General features: G+C 44.0%; 1 protein-coding gene across 5 annotated transcripts; it reads left to right on the top strand.

Annotated features, from left to right (window-relative positions):
- The first annotated feature begins 1,003 nt into the window (after positions 1-1,003).
- LOC147457586 (uncharacterized) lies at positions 1,004-8,853 on the top strand. Of its 5 annotated transcripts, XM_086512448.1 has the most exons (7): positions 1,006-2,091; positions 2,183-2,322; positions 2,596-2,652; positions 3,068-3,436; positions 3,557-5,447; positions 5,534-7,955; positions 8,121-8,853. In XM_086512448.1, exons 2-6 carry the CDS (start codon positions 2,206-2,208, stop codon positions 7,852-7,854), a joined length of 4,755 nt encoding a protein of 1,584 aa, XP_086368574.1. In that variant the 5' UTR covers positions 1,006-2,091; positions 2,183-2,205; the 3' UTR covers positions 7,855-7,955; positions 8,121-8,853. The 5 variants fall into 5 exon arrangements, with proteins under 5 accessions (XP_086368575.1, XP_086368577.1, XP_086368574.1 ...); XM_086512449.1 differs by having other exon boundaries at positions 1,004-2,322; positions 3,557-5,435; XM_086512447.1 differs by having other exon boundaries at positions 1,006-2,322.
- Positions 8,854-18,023: the final 9,170 nt, after the last annotated feature.

The raw sequence follows: 18,023 nt of genomic DNA, 5'->3' as shown, positions 1-18,023 counted from the left end.
CTCTTGGGCAGTAGGAAGAATAACAAGAGGCTTACCGTCTGTAGCTTGTCCAAAGCCTCCTGTAGTAGTGCTTTTGCCTCCTCCTTGGTGAGGGACTAGGGGAGCTGTAGAGGCGGTTGGAGCGGTAGGGCAACCTTTGCTGGTGGGTTGTTAGTAGCTGTCTGTGAGTAGAATCCTGCGCCATGACGAGCTTGTCGTGCTGCTTCCAATCTGCTCATGCTGTCAGGTGGGAGAAGATAATCGCTTCCATTAAGGAGCGCTGTTAGGTGGTTGTGGTGGGATAAAAGTTCGTGGTTCACGCCATTAACTCCCCCGAAGTGGGCTATAGGGGAGTTATTGTGCACTAGGGAGTGGTGAGGAAGCCTGCCCAAGGCCCAAATGTTCGGGGTCGGGGCCTAGTGGTGGTGAGATGACCAGGGAGGTAATCTCCCCGATGGAACAAATGAGGAAGCGACGACGCTGTGTAGCTTCATGCCATCGCTCTTAGGGTTATCGTTCGTGATCTAGAAATCCTCACTATGTAGGTTTAGTGTGTGGGGAGGACCCAGGTCATGTGGATGTCTTCACAACCAAAATATATACTGCATGTATAGGCTTTGTAAATTGTAAGTGGGCTCTAGACCTAGTCTTTCTGAACGGAGATACTTGGTCGTTGTCACGCCCAAATCCAAGTGGTGCGTGGGTCTCTCAAGGGATTAGTCATGGCCCTAAGAGTGTAGATAATTCTGGACTCTCGTAGTCCATAGGAAACTAGTGACAAAAGCGTTTGCCTTCGGTTTCTGGGTGCATAGTTCTGATCGTTCTTCTTGTATACTTTTTTGGTGTATGAAGGGAATGGCCGGGCGTGCCCTACCCGACTCCGAAAACAAAAAAAAAACCTAGTCTTTCTACATGCATGAGGACTCAGGCGTAGAGGACACATGGGAGATGGGAACTTGGGAAGAGAGAGAGAGAGGATACTAGACCCTGGCATAGACGGCTGGGACAGTCCTAATTGTCAGATGCAAAGAGTACTCTTATGACAACCTTACACCAGTACTAACACTCACACATCATCTCTTTCTCTCTGCGATGAGTCTGCAGTGCTGCAAGTTTGTACACAGGCACCCACTTCTCTGGATCTTCCCCACCATCTTCTCCTTTCTTCAACTTCTGCGCACACTCATTTGTCTTTTCCTTCTCTAGCTACCCCGCTTCTGGCCGGGCCCTGGGCCTCTCTTTTTGTTTTCTCGCTCATCACCTCTCTCCAGGTTGTACCGCCACACAGACACACACACACACACAGCGCACCTCTGGTCCGTGTCCCTCTTCCTGCGTAGGGTTGAAGCCCTATCCCTCTTCTTCCCCCCTTCGCTCTATAGATGCTCTTAGCTTTCTCTATTCTGTAGCGCACCTGTCTGTCTGTCAAAACCTAGTTATCCCCTCTCTCTCTCTCTCTCTCTCTCTCTCTCTGCGGCTCCATCCTTACCCCTCCACCCTGCATCTACCATTCTTGGAAACATGGGTACCTGCTCCACAATGTCAAATTGGGAAGGGGCGGCCTAAATCACTTCAAATCATCTTCGTACACAACCATTTGTATTCGGGAACTTGTCTGTGCAGGGCTAGGAATCCACGTACAATTATTCCTAAGCAGGCACGCCTCTCAGCCAAGCTGAGGTTTTGAAGCTGGCGACTACAGAAATCTAATTCGTACATGTTTGAAGGAAAACTACAGCTCTGTGAATGTTAGGGTTTCGATAGTATATGTGACGCTTATACACTTGTGAAGGGTGAAGGGGTGTGCGAATCGAGTCTCAGCTGCCTCCAGATCTGTGAAGAGCCTCATGATTTGGGCAAGCCAGAGTTTGGACCCTGGTTGCTTGCTGACGAGTATCTTTAGACGAGCATGGAATTATCGGGCGACCAAATGCTGTCGAAGTTGGTTTTGAGGGCAGGATGCTTTACATGACATGTCACTCTTGGGGATCCAGATTGGTCCTGCTTATTTTGCAGACTAGTTCATGCCGATGATGTGTTCTGGCTTTCCTACAGATTAAGCAATATATTTTGTGCACACTGTCGCATATATTCATCTGGATGTATATCTATGTATGCCCGCCCTCAAACCAAGTTTTGTGGAGTGGCCATTTGAACAGTTTCCAAAGTATTACAGATTGATTGAGATGTTTGCTGCTTCCAGAGAACTGGCTTTGAGGCAATGACATGCATGGGCAGCGCACTGAGGACAGGCAGAAGGAGTGGCATATGTGGCCTGGGCCATTAAAGCGTGTATCTGTTGGAACTGAAGCAGATTCTGCTTGCCTAAAGTACTTCACCAAGGTGATTTAATTTATCAGTAGAGGCCCTTATTGTACATGTTCATGTTCTTGTAACAAGTCTGCTGACAATTTTGAAGTCTAGGGAGACAAAGGCAATTCAAATCTCTCAGTCCTCTAATGATTGGATTCTCTGTTACCATGCTGACATTGATTTATAGATATGCCCATTGACTATCTGTTTAGACTTTTTCATGTGATGGAAGGTTCTAAAAATTCCTAGGTTGTATGGGAGAATTTGCTCTTAACAGTAGTGTTTTGTGCTATGGTTGTAAAGATGGACGGCGCATGCAGTTGGAACTTGATGCCTGCAAAAGCTGTATTACTTATTCGTGTGAGTAGATGTGGTTTAATTTCTGTGTGAAGAGCATTTTTTTTTATAGATTAGCATAATGTTAACGAGTCCCTCTATCTTAAGCTTCTTCAATCCGGCACATGGCATGGATCTGTGTTACTTTCTCATTTTTGAAACTGCGGATGACTGTACATTTCCACCCTGGGCTGGTGTGCTTGTACACTCTCATGCCCTTTACTTCTTTCTTCCCCTGGCTCTCTTTTGGTGTGTGTGTGCGCCTCTCTCTGAATTGGGTTTTTTTTCTGAATATTTTTGTTGAGCCAGGGTTCATCCTGGCTATGAGATGCATGAGTCTGTTTTTTAGGTTCAATCAGGACCATTTTCTTATCTCTTATCCAATGATCTGCCTTGTAACGCTCTTTCTGCTATTTCTACTCCTTTGTGTTGGAAGCAGGCTGGACGCAAAATCAGGGTTGGCGATTGTGCTCTTTTTCGGGTTGATGATGCACCATTTTTCATTGGTTTGATAAAGAAACTCTCGGGAGAGAATGGAGGCAATCTAAAGCTCAGCGTGAATTGGCTGTATCGGCTTGGGGACATCAATTTAGGAAAAGGTGCTGCTTTTGAGGCTGCCCCCAACGAAATATTTTACTCTTTCCACGAGGATGAGATTTCTGCAGCTGCATTGCTTCACCCTTGTAAGGTTGCATTTCTTCAAAAGGGCGTGGAGCTCCCCGCTAGCGTTTCGTCCTTTGTGTGCAGGCGGGTTTATGACATCACAAACAAGTGTTTGTATTGGCTAACAGATCGAGATTACACAGATGTGAGTCCCAGCCTTGAGCAACATGATATGTTGAGAGAAAAATGTTTGGTACGTTAACCACGGAAATTGGTGTGATCTGAATGTACACTAATCACGTAAATCGGTGTGATATGAATGCAGGAGCATCAGGCAGAGGTAGACACTCTATTGGATAGGACTAAGCACGAGATGCAAGTGACATCATCAGAAGGGCCTTCTCAAAGAGCTACTAGCTCACCGTCTCCATTGAAGCAGGAGATGGTGAGTGTGTCGCTTTCTATGCAAGGGAAAAGCAAGAAAAGGCCTAGGACTGAACAAGTTCTGGATCCTAGCAAGAGAGAAAAACTCATGAAGGAGGAGAATGATGTAAAACGAGAATGTCAGATGATATTTGACGACTTCGCCAACATTGCAAAAAAGCATGAAGGGCTCATGAATGTGTCCCTCATTGAGCAGCTCTTTCAGGTGATGCTTCAGGAGTGCAGCGATAGTGGGAGGAAGCTTGTTGATACTATGTCTCGTAGGACACTGTTATCAAGCATTGTAGCTGCAACCGAGAAGGAAGAGTGTCTTACATATTTTGTGCAACTTGGAGGCTTACGCATATTGAATGACTGGTTGCAAGAAGCTCACAAAGGAAAAGGAGATGGAAGCCCTAGAGATGGAGAGGTAGCATTAGAGGAGCTCTTGCTGACTTTAATCCGAGCTCTATCAAAGCTGCCAGTGGACCTGGACGCTTTAAAAAATTGTATAGTTGGAAAGTCTGTGAACAGACTCCGCAGCCACCGAAACCCCGAAATTCAGAAGAAGGCTAAAGAGCTTGTGGATACTTGGAAAAGACGGGTGAATGCTGAAATGAAGTCTTCAGATGAGGTGAAGACTGGAACTTCCACTGCTTGGCCTTCTAAAGCTGCAACCGAAGCGCCGGGCGCAAAAATGCGCAGTGCTAAGAGTAGTGCAATTGTGAAACCTGTAACAAATGGATCTATTGTAACTGGTGATTCAAAGGTCATCGAACAAAGCACTAGTGGTGGTAAGGAGCAGTCAACATCTTTTGTCCTTAAGGAGAGTGTGGGGAAATCTCTCATTGCCATGACACATGACATTAATGTACCTGTGGTGAAGAAGGAGAGAGACATTTTTCCCATGGTCAAAAAGGAGAAAGACATTCTACCGGTTGTAAAGGAGGAGAAAAGTTGTAGTTCTAGTCAGTCTCAGAATAACAGTCAGTCTTGGTGTAGTGGCTCAGTGAAGGGGGGTGGATCGTGGAAGGATGAGGTGAAGCCCATCCCTGTAGCTCCGCTGGGCAGCAAAAGTGCAGGAACAAAGTCCCATGGTCACAGTCATTCCACCAAAAGCCACTCAACAGTGACTTTGATAAGTCTTCAGAAGGATTTAGTCGGAAAGCATAAGGGTGATAAGTTGTGTAGTGGAAGCTTGCCAGAGAAAGGTGCAATTGAGGGGGCTCGTGCCGAGTTGAACAATCAAAGGCTTATATTGAGGCTTCCCAATCCTGCGCGAAGTCCATCACACAGTGTAAGTGGGGGAGGATCTCTACTTGATGGTAGTGCCATCACCAACAAAGGGTCTCAACCAGGGTCCTTGGTTAGGCATGCAAGTGAAAGCGTGAGGGCTGCTCCAGCACAACCTTCAGGAAATATTGGGGATGCCAAATGTGGAAAGTCTAGTGGGGCTGGGATCAAAGAGGAAAGTGATAGATCATACAGCGAGGATAAAGACTGCAAGCCTGCGAGTTTTGAACACATGTTGAAAGAGCTTAGCAGTAAAGATCCTCAGGGGAATGCGCAGAAAAAGTTGTCAAGCAACCAAAGTCCTCCAAGGCTCGTTCTTGATGTTGTTCAAGGAGGAATAGATCTGTTAGCTAGCGTAGCTGCTGGTGAGGTTTTTGACACGGAGAAGTGCTGCAGTGGGAGTATTGCTGGTGAGGCGCGGCCTGTTTCAACAGATGGCATACGGAATTCTCCCATACAAGGAAGGATGGATTCTAGACACCAGAAAGGTCACAAGGATGGTATAGCTGGCATACAGCTTTTGTGCTTTTGCCAATTGTTGCCCTGTATTCAAGTATATGTGCTGACAATGCTGGCTTTTGTGTAGGTGAAAGGGAGAAAGAAGGTGCACAGGCAATCTGTGAGAAAGTTACTTCCTCTGCCCAAAAAAGTCAACTTCCAGAAGGCAGTATCACAAAGGAGCCTCTGATTAGAGCTGAGGACAAGGTTTCTGGAGATGGGGCTTTGATTGGCGAAACACAATCGGCATCTTTGGTTAGTTCTGCAATGAAGGAAGCAACTCTTGCTGCTGTATCAGGTATGGAGGGTGTGCTCTGTGAAGGTGGGCAAGGAGGTACCAATTCTACTGTAAGAGATGAAAAGGAAAACATGTTAGTGGGAAATTCTATTGCCACTTCATTGATTGGACAGTGCCAAACAGCTTCCGAGTCCGGCTTAGTTTCTGTTGATGAAGATTGTGAAGATTCTGAAAGACAGCCACGAGGTTGTGTATCTCCGAAAGATGCAAAGGGTGTGGACTCCTCAGGATGTTATGGAGAGGATGCTCTGGAAATTGCACGGCAGGTGGCTATGGAAGCAGAACAAGAGGTCGAGAAGTATCGCACACCAGAGGTGCAAGATGCTAAATCGGCTAGCCTTAGTGTTGATATCCCGACTTGTGAGAATGCTCACAGTTTGTCCATCAGGATTTCATCTGGAAACACTGATGGGCGTACAGATACCGCCCAAGTTAGTACTGTTGTGGGAACTCCGGGGAAGTGCACATCCCCGTCAGCCGGGTTTTCTGACAGAGATGAAATATCTTTGCAACAAAGCGGAGAAAATACAATAGGACAGTGTGCTGAACCTGCAAGCTATTCAGTGGTAGTCCCTAAGGAAGTCTCTGACACGAAGGAAATTGTTCCTGTCATCACAGCCAAGGAAGATTTTGCTACCAGTGACGATGCAAATGTGGAGCTGAAGTCATCTGGTGCAGAAAAGATACCGTCGGAAGGTATTTGTGAAAGTAAAGATGTTGAGTGGCCAGTTTTTGACCTGAATGAGGGTCTTGTCACTGATGAAGTTCTCCAAACTACTGCAACAAATCCTATTGCTTGTACACTCAATCCTGCTGTGCCTTGTTCAGAACCTTTGTCTGGGCCAGTTGTTCAGGCAAGCTCTTTAGCAACTCCAGTTGCTGTTGTGGCAGCTACCAAAGGGGCTTTTATTCCTCCATCGAACATAGCACAGATCAAAGGTGAATTAGGTTGGAAGGGCTCTGCTGCGACAAGTGCTTTTAGGCCTGCTGAACCTCGCCGGATGGCTGAAACTGCACAGCCATCTTGTGAGGCCTCAACTTCTAAATGTGCATCAACAGAGGTTACCAACCAAAGTGGTAAGCAACCGCGATTTCTCGATATAGATCTAAATATAGCAGATGAAAGGGGGCTAGAGGATTCATTTCCTGTTTCCACATTTCCTGGGCTCAGTGTAAGTGAGTCCCTTACAGACAATGCATTGGTGGCATCACGTCCAGAGCTAGATTTAAACAGGATGGATGGTAATGATGAGCACATGAGTCCTTCATTGTTAATATCTAGAGGTACAGCTGTTTTGACTGCAAGAGCCAGTGTCCCACCTCTGGCAGCTCCTCGTGTGATGCTGGACTTTGATTTGAATGATGGGTTGGGTATTGAAGAAGAGGCTCCTTCTCAGCATAGAAACCTTGAAAGTTCTGGTGTTTCGGTTGCTGGTGGGATAAGACAGAATACAGATATCCCCATTGTTGCCCCATGGTATTCTGCAGCAAGTTCGACGCCCTCTGCAATGATGATGCCAACATTCCCTACTAGTAGCAGATCTGAGTCATCATACCCTGCTGGTGCGGGTCCTGGTTCAAAATCAATGATGACCATGGGTCACACCTTCGGATCTTTCAACAGTGACGGCTATCGAGGAGCAGCAGTTTCTTCCGCCACAGTTCCCTATGCTGGTTCTGTGCCTTCTTCCTTTTCATATCCAGGGTTTCCATTTGGAGCAGGTTTCCCACTTACTTCTGCTTCCTACAACATGGGCTCCCCGCTCAACTCGTCTGCAAGCTCCCCTCCTTTTCTAACTGCTGGTCCATCACAGCTGGTTGGTGCTGGTGCAGTTTTATCATCATATGGAAGGCCTTACCTGATGGGAAGCATGAGAGACATTCCAGGCTTGGATTCTAGTGCCACTTGGGTTAGGCCTAATCTGGATCTAAATACTGGGCCAGAAGTTGGTGCTGATTTTGATGCTAGAGAAAGCATCAGACCTGGTATAGGCCTAAGTCAGCTTTCATATCAGCAAGCTGCCTCTTTGGGTGGAAGTTTGAAAAGAAAGGAACCTGATGGCAGCTTTGATCCTTTCAGAACTGGCTTCAAGCAGACAGCCTGGCGATAGCTTCAACCGTACTCCATTACACAATGGTGAGCTCATTCTGTTCGTCCTCATTGAGGACGAATACGCTTCTGCTTGGGATGCTTAATGAGGGCAAGAAAGAGGTAAGTCCGAAATGTAACTCATCACTCTTGATTTGAACTTAAATTGTTGTGTCTAAGATAGTTTTCTGGGGCCTGGGCAACTCACTTTGGAACCCAGGGCCAAACATCTGTGAGGTTTAGTTTAGCATGTCGTCTATTTAACTCTTGGGTTCCTTTTTTATGCAGGGAGAGTTAGCGTCACATTAAGATAGGATGGAGGCCTGCTGGTTTTCTGATTGTGGGGGGTCTTCAATGATGCTGGTCTGATATTTGAAACCACTAGCTGCAAGATGCAAATACAGGCCATTGCATACCATGCTCCCAAGCTGCCTAACCATACAGTGCATTCATCCTTATGCACAAAATGCTATTAATGTGTCGACCACTGGCCCACAAAAAGTTTTAAGCATCTCAAGCTGCAAAACCCTTTTGCCAAATCTCTTATCCAATCCCCAAGACAAGAATTTATCTTGCAGGTTTTGTTTGTACAGGCTACCAAGATAGCTCAGACTCCAGACTTAGTGAAATGGATGACACTGATTTTGCACATTTATTACATATTGCGTCAAAAAAAGGTTTGAAGGCAAAGAGATTGACTAATTTATTCGTCTCTTTTGAGAAGTGATTGTTTGTTCTGTTCACTTGCCAGTTTTCTGGTTTCTTTGATCTGCAAAGAGCTCTGAGTCTCGATGGATTTGTGTATTGATTGTTGACCTTCTTCAACAAGGTCCACAACCATTGTAGAAAATGATCCAAAATCTCCCAAGTGCAACACAACCACTCAACCAACGACATCCGATGATACCAGGGACTTAAATCTTGCATGTACTGGCATGGGCATTACGGTTTATTGTCTCGAAGAGTTGGCCACATATCGACGTTACGAAGAAAGCAAGTTTTGAGTGGACGTGCCCCTTGATTGCTGTTTCATTTGGGTCTGGCTTGGCTTTTTATGCTATTCTTTGTGTCTCTACGCTGCCATGCTTAATTTGGTCCCTTGTAGCGTGTTGTCATATAATGGTGAGTGTTATGGTAGCGGATCTGGGTGAATGCAAGACTCAGTGTTATTGGTCAATTACAGCTTCAGATTCTGCTGTCAATTCTGTCAGAGGAGAGATGCCTGTCTATTAGTATTCGCAGGTGTTTCATGGTCCTTTTATTTGTATGAATGTATGCTGAAGTGTGTTGATGGAGTTAACGTCAAAAGATAAAGCAAGAATCTGTGCTGGTGTATGCACTATTGTATGGGCCAACTGGAAGTTTGGATACTACCCTAACAGAAGTTGGCGCATAGCCGGACTAAAAGTTGCTTACTGCACATTTGTGAGTACAAGTTTCGAAGAGTGATGGTGCTGGGGTTTTGGGTTTCAGAAGTCTTTTGGCTAAACGTGCTTAATACAGTAATTTGGCAGCAGTTGTACAGTTTTCTGTGGTGCAATGAAGCAGGGGATCAAGAGCATGATGGTGCTGGCAGAGCTATGTTCCATGTTTGGCCAACTATAATGTGGCTGGGATAGAACTTGTAATATCACAATGCCAAAATCGTGCGCAGGTCTGCAATGGTGGTTCATCTGATGTGAGATTGTGATATGTTATCAGGTGGCTATGGATGAGCCTTCGCATGAACCTTTACAATTGTGAGAAATGATGAAGAAAGTAGATAGGATTTGCCTTACCTTTGGTGTACAAAGGGCAACTTGCAAGAATCACTAACAGCTTGGTGCAGTACATCTTTATAAAGGTACCATCTCAAGTATCATAACATTTCCTATGGTTAAAAAGTGTTTTCTTAGGGTTTGATCACATTGGAGACGTGCTTCTACTCGTAAATTGATGATGAGATTATTCTGTTCATATGTTCTCTTTTTTGAGATGTGTTCCTTTCGAGGGGACAGCAAGTGAACATGTTTCTGAGGGATTTGTGTACAAACTTGAGCCATATAGGTAAAGGCTATTGGATGCTCCTGCAAAAGTTCAAAGGTTCCCTTTAGCAAAAGAATTTAAAAATTTTCAGTGGAGGGGGAGAGAGTTGAAAGGGACGGTTGTTACAGCAAAAGCTGTGGAAAACATCATCATAGGGGTAGTGGAAAGGTGGTATTTGTGCTGCAAAGACTGCTTGGGAAAATTATGCTTGTGGAATCAGCAGCTTGTTGATGGTGAAGGCCTACCTTTTCACACGAGCCTCTGCAGATGGATTTGTTAGAGCGATAACTTATTTTAAACTTCAAAGCTCATGAAAGGTGCCCTTCAAGGTGGGCACACGGCAACAAACAACATTGCTAACTGGATGACGTCAGGAGAGGGGATTGCCCGGGGTTGGGGGGGGGGATTATGGTACAATATTCAGCCTTTTCCTCTCTCTTTCCTCCTTTCTAGATATTCAGATATGATAAGGGGAATAGTTCTACTTTCTTCCATCTATTCACATAGTTTTTCTAATATTCCTGTTTCAAAAGCCATCTGCGAGAAAATGTACCCATGTACTAGAGAATGCTTACTTTGGGTTCATAATCAAGGGGCTCAACCCATTTCCACGCTTCAATCAAAGCTCTAAGCCTCTTACTGTGAGATAAGTTGGAACTCGTAGATGCACATAGAAAAGTGTGAGCCAAATTGTTCAAAATGACCACTTCCTTACTTTTTGTGCACGATAAATTCGAATCAAGTGGTATAAAACAGTCCAATCACAATCCAAGAAGCAACCCATATTTTGCCATAGACGGTGTTTGGAGGTCCGTGGTCCTCTGGAAGAGCTAACTACTATATTGACACATACATTACATGAGGCAGCAGCAGCAGAAGCATACCCACACACCCAGCTTGAGCAGAGCCGCCAATCATGGAGCTGTTCTGAGCCGCTGATCAGGGAGCATGCCTCAGAACAGCTGGTACGATGAGGAGTGCCGCCAGACTAGAGACAGACTTCAGAGGGAGGTGCTGTTGGGGGACGTCACTCACAGACAGCTCACAGATTGACTTCCGACGCCTCACACATTGACTTCCGACACCTGGTGCGGCGGAAGAAGAGGGCTTTTTTGGCTTGACTCGAGCAGGATCTATATCAACTATTCTTGAGTCAGGACTTGCGTGAGGCGTGGCGGCTCTTTCATGAGCAGCCCCCCCCCCCCCCCCCCCCCCCCCGCTATTTCCTCCACAGAGACCTGGGGGCAGTACGCATCATCTTTGTACACAGTACTTGGACAGCCGGCCCTCCCCAACCCCCCCGATCAATGTCCACACGCATGTGTCTTTTTCACCGCTGAGATGGTGAAGAAAGCTATTGACAGGATGAAGATTGGGAGAGCATATGATCATGATGGCCTAGTCGCTGAGCATTTCATGCATGCCAAAGACCTACTAGCAAAGCTTCTAGCAATTATGTTTAACCGGGCCATGTGTGAGGGCCTACCAGACTCTTTGGAGCCTATCTACGATCGTACCTATCTTCAAATCAGGAGACCCCATGGAGCCTGGGAATTATCGCACTATTATGATTGGGCACACACTGGCACGGTTGTATGCATCCATTCTGGAGCAACAATTGAGTAGATGGGCAGAGAGGGAAGGTATACGTGCAACTGGGCAGGCAGGATTCAGGAGAGGCTTCTCTACTCTTGACCATATCCTAACACTCAGGGCCATCATCGAAGAAGGCAGATCTCATGGGAGACGGATCTATTGTAGCTTTGTGGACTTCCGCAAAGCTTTCCACACGGCACCCAGAGCTAGACTGATGCGCAGACTACAGAAAATGGGAGTACCCACAGAACTCATTTGGGGGATCATGGCATTGTACAGATCAGTAGTAGGCCATGTACGCACCCCGGAGGGATTTTCTACACCGGTTCACTCCACTATTGGGGTGAAGCAGGGCTGCCCGCTTTGTTCTTGCTCGAGCTGCGCAGACACAGAGATAGCCTGATGAATGATGGGCTAGCCAGTCTCAAAGACGGATCACAGACTTCTTCAGAGCAGACACGGGACAGCTGCCGCAAGAGCCACTCCCACAGGAGAGCTCCCCCCCGTCTCACCCCAAAGGCACACTGATTGACCGAGCGATTGAACTGGGGAAATCCAGGTGCCCGCGAGGACTGCGAAGAACTACACAGCATCGACGAAGGCTACAACAGAAAATTCGGAGCACGCTGGCCAAACATACACGATGCCCGGTCAGACTACTAACCATGGAGGAAATTGATGAGATTCGCCAACCACCGATGCTAGATCTCTTGTGATTCAGCTATCCCAACAAGCCGCCCATTATTCTGCTTAGTTTTTTGCTTGACTCACATCGACCAACTTAGGACCCTATAGTATATATCTTTGTTTTGTACTGTTGTTAGGTTATTTTGTTACTCTGACTTTGTATCAGATCCACCACTTTGTAACTTTCGGGTCTCATAGGTCATTGTGGCCTTTTGAAGACGTTAATATAACATTTCATTTCTCTCTCTCTCACACACACATTGGGACGTGGACACAAGGGACTTTACGATACGATGAAGAATTCCCTTCACTTTCAATTGAGACTCGCTACACACATCCATGTACATATGCTTGTAACATTGTTAACATACATTCTTTTGTTCTCATTTTTTGAACCAGCAAATACATGAATAAACCGACCATTGTAAAAATCAAGAATTATTTAATATTGGATTGTGTGAGCAACAAAGATTTAAAGATTTTGCTATTATGTGTTGAAAATAAAGGTAAGATTTTATACTTACTTTTTAAAGAAGCATAGATCATGGAAACTTAAAGTAGCTCAAAATAGTTGATAATAGCATGCACACTACATGGGTTTACTAGCCAAGGAAGTAGCAAGAAGATAAATGTTATTGTATTACGGGAGTGATATGTGGGACCACATTGAAGACAATCGAGGTTCTCTTTTTTTTGCATTACAATCTTTGTGTTTCTTGACAAAACTCATTGGTGCAATGAAGATGGAAGCTATAATACAAAGCCTTTTTGGAGGGGGGACCGGCTCCATGTAAATTCGGTCCTCAATTGTTGTCAATTGTTCTATTTCATATCACTCTTTGGGATAAGTTATCTGAAGGGATCATGGTGGATGTGCATGTGTGTGTGTGTGTGTGTGTGTGTGTGTGAGAGAGAGAGAGAGAGAGAGAGAGAGAGAGAGAGAGAGAGCCATGATAAATCAAAGAGAAAGCAAAACTTACATTTATTTGAAAAGAGAGAGTACAATGGGCTCTTTGTATACACCTTTGACACGACATATGGGATGCATATGCTCCACACATACACATGCACATACGTGCCTCAAGTGGAAGTTCAAACAAAGAAGAGGCCATAGCTCATCACCATCAACCCTCCCATTAGGCTTTGGACTATGACAATGAGTCATGAAGACACTGAGAATCCCACACAGTGTATGTAATAGAGGTCCTCCCCTTAAACCTGGCTGTCCAAGAAATGGACTAACTCAAAGTTATCCTAACAATGACTCCTAATAAGAAGGAGAGGGTAATCACGATGCTTTTCACACTACATCAGTATTGTAATAAACACTGTTGATGTTACAATTGTCAAGGTTGAAGACTGCTCCTTCTTCTCTGTTTTCCACATCACACTCCTTTTGCATTTGTTGTGCTTTTTGATGCCTTGATCTGTGAAGTAATAGTTAAAAGTTGGATGACTCTTTTTGCAACAATGGGCTACCAAACTTGCCACATCCATAGCATTTCTTTGTGCTGTTTGATGTATTGTATATGCTTTGGTGTTTGATTTAAGGAAGAGGTTGCATAGGCTTCTTCCATTGAACTTGTGAGTGCTCCATACTTCCTTTGTTTCTTTTCCTCTTCTTATAAAAATGATAATCTTTGAAGGATGGTGTAGGTTCTTTGTTACATAGTTGGAATCACTATTTGAGGCTAATAAGGCATTTCGTTATGAGAAATTTGGACTCACTTTTAGAACTTTTAGTTGTGTGTGTGTGAGAGAGAGAGAGAGAGAGAGAGAGAGGGAGAGAGAGAGAGGCGCTCGACCAATGAAGAAGAGGCTTATGTTACGTAGAAATTGGAATTTTAGAGCCAAACTCATTGAGAAAAAGCAAAAAATAATAATAATTTGGTTCCTTAAATTATACAATGTCATACTCCCATAGCATAAATGCAATAAGACGTACTTAGTCTAAGTTTGTACGGACAAATTTTAAAACTTGCATTGAAGACTCTAGTATCTATGTTCCCACCCACATCTTGCTTTGAGTAACTCTATTTTCCTCTCAAAATTTTGTCTTTCCCTTTTCATATTTGCGCTAACTCTACTACGTGATCTAGTGCACACCATGACTACCTCTTGAAGGCCTCCCACTACCATTGACTATGTTAACATTTTTAACAATTATCCTACAAATAATCCATCTAGAATAACTATCGAAAGTTGGGTATTGTTGTAGACGAGGAGGAGGAAGAAGAGGCAACGCAATGATTTTGTGGAGGCTTTCAAGGACAAGTTAAAGAATTTAAAGTGTGTGCACAAAGCAAGCAAGTGAAAGAGGTTATAATACAACATGCATATTTAAGGTTGCAAACATCTCCTCCTAGTTCTTCACGACATCGACCCAACTGTAAGTTATTTTGAGCACATATCTCATTTAGTGTAACATTTAATGCACTAGTAACTTGTGTGTAGCGGAAAATGATAACATAGTGAGCATTTTATTAAGAACAAGTTCCTAATGAGCATAGATAGAGTACTTAGTTTGAGAAAGCAACATAGCAATTTATACCTATCTAGTTTGGCATAGACAATCCTTGAAAAGAGAGAGAAATAGAAAAATTGACAAAAATTGAGGACCGGATTTACATGGAGCCGGTCCCCCCCTCCAAAAAGGCATTGTATTATAGCTTCTCCCGTCAAAGGAGACTTTTGTACAATACAATCTTTGTGTTCCTTGACAAAACTCATCGGTGCAATGAAGATGGAAGCTTCATGCATCAAATTATGCTTGAAAAACACACCTAGTGGGCCTAGCCTCAGTCCCAAGATCTCACACACCTTAAAAAATGGTAAGAGCTAGCAGGGAATGAGGAAAGATTGAGAGGAAGAAGATATATCTTACGAGAAATAAGTATTCTCCTCACATAATCACTCTAATAGCATAGCTTAGCTTAGTAATTAGCATGGTAGAGGAGATGAGCATGCCACTGAAGCTTGGCTCTTGGTTGGATTTTCATTCCATAGCCAAGAGATGTTGGTGTAGGCCTCTACTTCTCAATGCCTGGAGAAGGAGATGGAGTTCTTTCTCAACACATGAGTTGTGTGTGTGTCTAGAAAAAATTAGATAGACTAAAATGCCAACCTCTCCCTCTCTCTCTCTCTCTCTCTCTCTCTCTCTCTCTCTCGATCAAACCCTCCTTCCAAATACTCTTGCTGGCTTCCCATTGGCTCCTGCAAAGCTTAGCCAATAACAAATAAGAAGCATAATTGATAGCCTTGTGACATGCGTATCCCTTTCCCTTTTGTGAGAGCTTTAGGTGATTAAAATAATTTGTTCAAACTCTCATTGGACCTTTTAGTCTTCTGGCCAATAGGAATCAAGCAAGCCATTGGGCTGCTGGATGCTCGTTGGACGCCTTGGTAGACTGTCCAATAGTATTCTAGGGAGCTTAATTTCTATTGGTTCTTTTATAAGTATTTTTAAATTGATTAGACTAATTTTCCTCTAGCCTAATTCTCGTTGGTCCACATCTATGGCCATCCAATAGGATTTGAGGGTTGATTGGGGGCAACTGGTCTAGGAGCCTTCCATGTGTCCATTCTTTCCTTTGGGGAGAGATTGGAAGTGTGTGTGTGTGTGTGTGTGTGTGTGTGTGATTCTCTCTCTTACCCTACCATTAGGGGTGGCCCCCTCCTTCCTATGGATTTTTTAGTCTTCCAATAACCATCCAATTTTCCCCACTTTTGGCCATTAGACAATTTAATTAAAATTAGGAACTTTAGCCTATGGAAGTCTTAATAGAGCTGAACCTTAGGTCTTTTAAGCTCCATTGATGCACATTGCTCTTTTGCAGACTGTCCTCTTTTGGATCCCTATTTTTCCTCCTTTGTATCCCTGCTGAGACCGGTCTGACAGCCTTACCAATATTCTAACTTTTACTCCCCTGGTACCTCCCCATATTAAATGATCAGTTTAATATGAGAAAATCATTTGGGAGAATTAGATATTAGTTTTTTGACATTATGCTCATTGGACCCCTTGGTAGAGTGTCCTATAGTCTTCTAGGGAGCGTAATTTCCATTGGTTCTTTTCTCAAGCATTTTTAAATTGATTAGACTAATTTTACTCTAGCCTAATTCTCATTGGTCCACCTCTACGGCCATCCAATAGGATTTGAGGGGAGATTGGGGGCAAGTGGGCTAGGAGCCTTCCATGTGTCCATTCTTCCCTTTGGGGAGAGCTTGGAAGTATGTGTGTGTGTGTTTCTCTCTCTTCCCCTACCATTAGGGCTCGCCCCCTCCTTCCTAGGGATGTGGGAAGACTTTTAGTCTTCCCATAACCATCCAATTTTCCCCACTTTTGGCCATTGGACAATTTAATTAAAATTATGAACTTTAGCCTATGGAAGTCTTAATGGAGCTGAACCTTAGGTCTTTTAAGCTCCATTGATGCACATTTCTCTTTTGCAGACTGTCCCCCTTTGGATCCCTATTTTCCCTCCTTTGGATCCCTACTGGGGCTAGTCTGGCAGCCTTACGAATATTCTAGCTTTAACTCCCCTGGTACCTCCCCATATTAAATGATCATTTTAACATGAAAAAATCATTTGGGAGAATTAGACATTAGTTTTTATGACATTACCTCTCCCTTGAAATCATAGTCGTCCTCGACTATGAGGTAGAGAAGATAAAGCCTAGTCATTAGTCCATTTGCTAGCGGGTAGAGGATCCTTATTTTACCCTACGAAACCGTTCTAGAATGGATGACCATCCATTAGGTGCTTGAGAGCCTTAGCTGCCGCAAGCACGTCTGCACATAGTTTGTATCAATCTTCCATAGTAGAGTGACAAGCTCTACTTGGTGTTCGGAGACATCGTCTCCACAAACATGATCATAAGCATGCATACTTATTAACATTTGTGCACAATAAAGAAAAAGAGAGTCTTATAAGATAAGAAATTTATTCATTTATACATATTTACATTTGCTTACTCTAGGAAATCATTGTAAGCATTGACAAGGTTTAGGTTGTCCTTTAATTGTATGCCCTGCATCCATCTAGCATCTTCAAAAGAATAATTATTAAACTTGATAAGACATCATCGGATAGTCTTACCGCCTCTCAATACCTTGTCTTCGTGTTGGAGAATAGACTTGGGCTGCAACACCTCTTCTTCGTCCTTGATCTCCGATGGGTCTTCAATGGTTGCTTCTTGAGGTGGCTCTCCTTTGTAAGGCTTTAGTAGGCTCACGTGAAAAGTATTGTGTATGAGCCAATGGTTGGGTAACTTGAGTTGATAGGTCATCTCATTGATTGGCCTAAGAATCTGGAAGGGACCATAGTACCTTTTTGCAAACTTAGCATAGTACTTTTGGTGTCTCGTAGGATTCTTGCCCGTCGTGTGTCTTAATCGAGCTTTGGGAAACTTAAGCAAGACCCAGTCACTAGAGCTCTTCTGTGCTTATCAGCATTAGCCTTTTCCCTTTGCTGAGAGATGGATATAGAATCCTTAATCTTTTGGAAAGGTTCTTGCAGGTCTCGGCTATATTTTTCTGTAGCAAAGATCTTCCCATGTACCTTGCGTAGCAGGGGACTTTTTGATCTTCCCTCTATTACCTCAAAAGCTGCTTTTCTTGTGAAAGTATGTAAAATATTATTGTAAGCATACTCCACTAAAGGTAAGTACTTCTCCTATTGGGACTTTTGGTCTACTTCTATGACATAAGCTTTTAGTAGATAAAAAATTGTTAGGTTAGCTATTTCACTTTGGCCATCTGTTTGGGGGTGATAGGCCGAAAAGAAGTTTAGCCTTGTACCTAAATTCTCAAAGAGACCCTTCCAAAAATTATTTCTCATTCTAGGATCTCTATCCGACACTATGGATATTGGCAAGCCGTGG

This window comes from Adiantum capillus-veneris, chromosome 5, assembly GCF_014529385.1.
Source record: "Adiantum capillus-veneris isolate H3 chromosome 5, ASM1452938v2, whole genome shotgun sequence".
Classification (NCBI taxonomy): Eukaryota; Viridiplantae; Streptophyta; class Polypodiopsida; order Polypodiales; family Pteridaceae; genus Adiantum; species Adiantum capillus-veneris.
Note: the sequence above shows the minus strand (reverse complement) of the source record. Positions and strands in the feature narration are given on the sequence as shown.

Coding starts and splice junctions, on each gene's coding strand:
- LOC147457586 (XM_086512448.1), top strand. CDS start 2,206: ATGCATGGGCAGCGCACTGAGGACAGGCAGAAGGAGTGGCATATGTGG. Junction 2,323..2,595: donor GCCTAAAGTACTTCACCAAG/GTGATTTAATTT, acceptor ATGGTTGTAAAG/ATGGACGGCGCATGCAGTTG. Junction 2,653..3,067: donor AAGCTGTATTACTTATTCGT/GTGAGTAGATGT, acceptor TGTTGGAAGCAG/GCTGGACGCAAAATCAGGGT.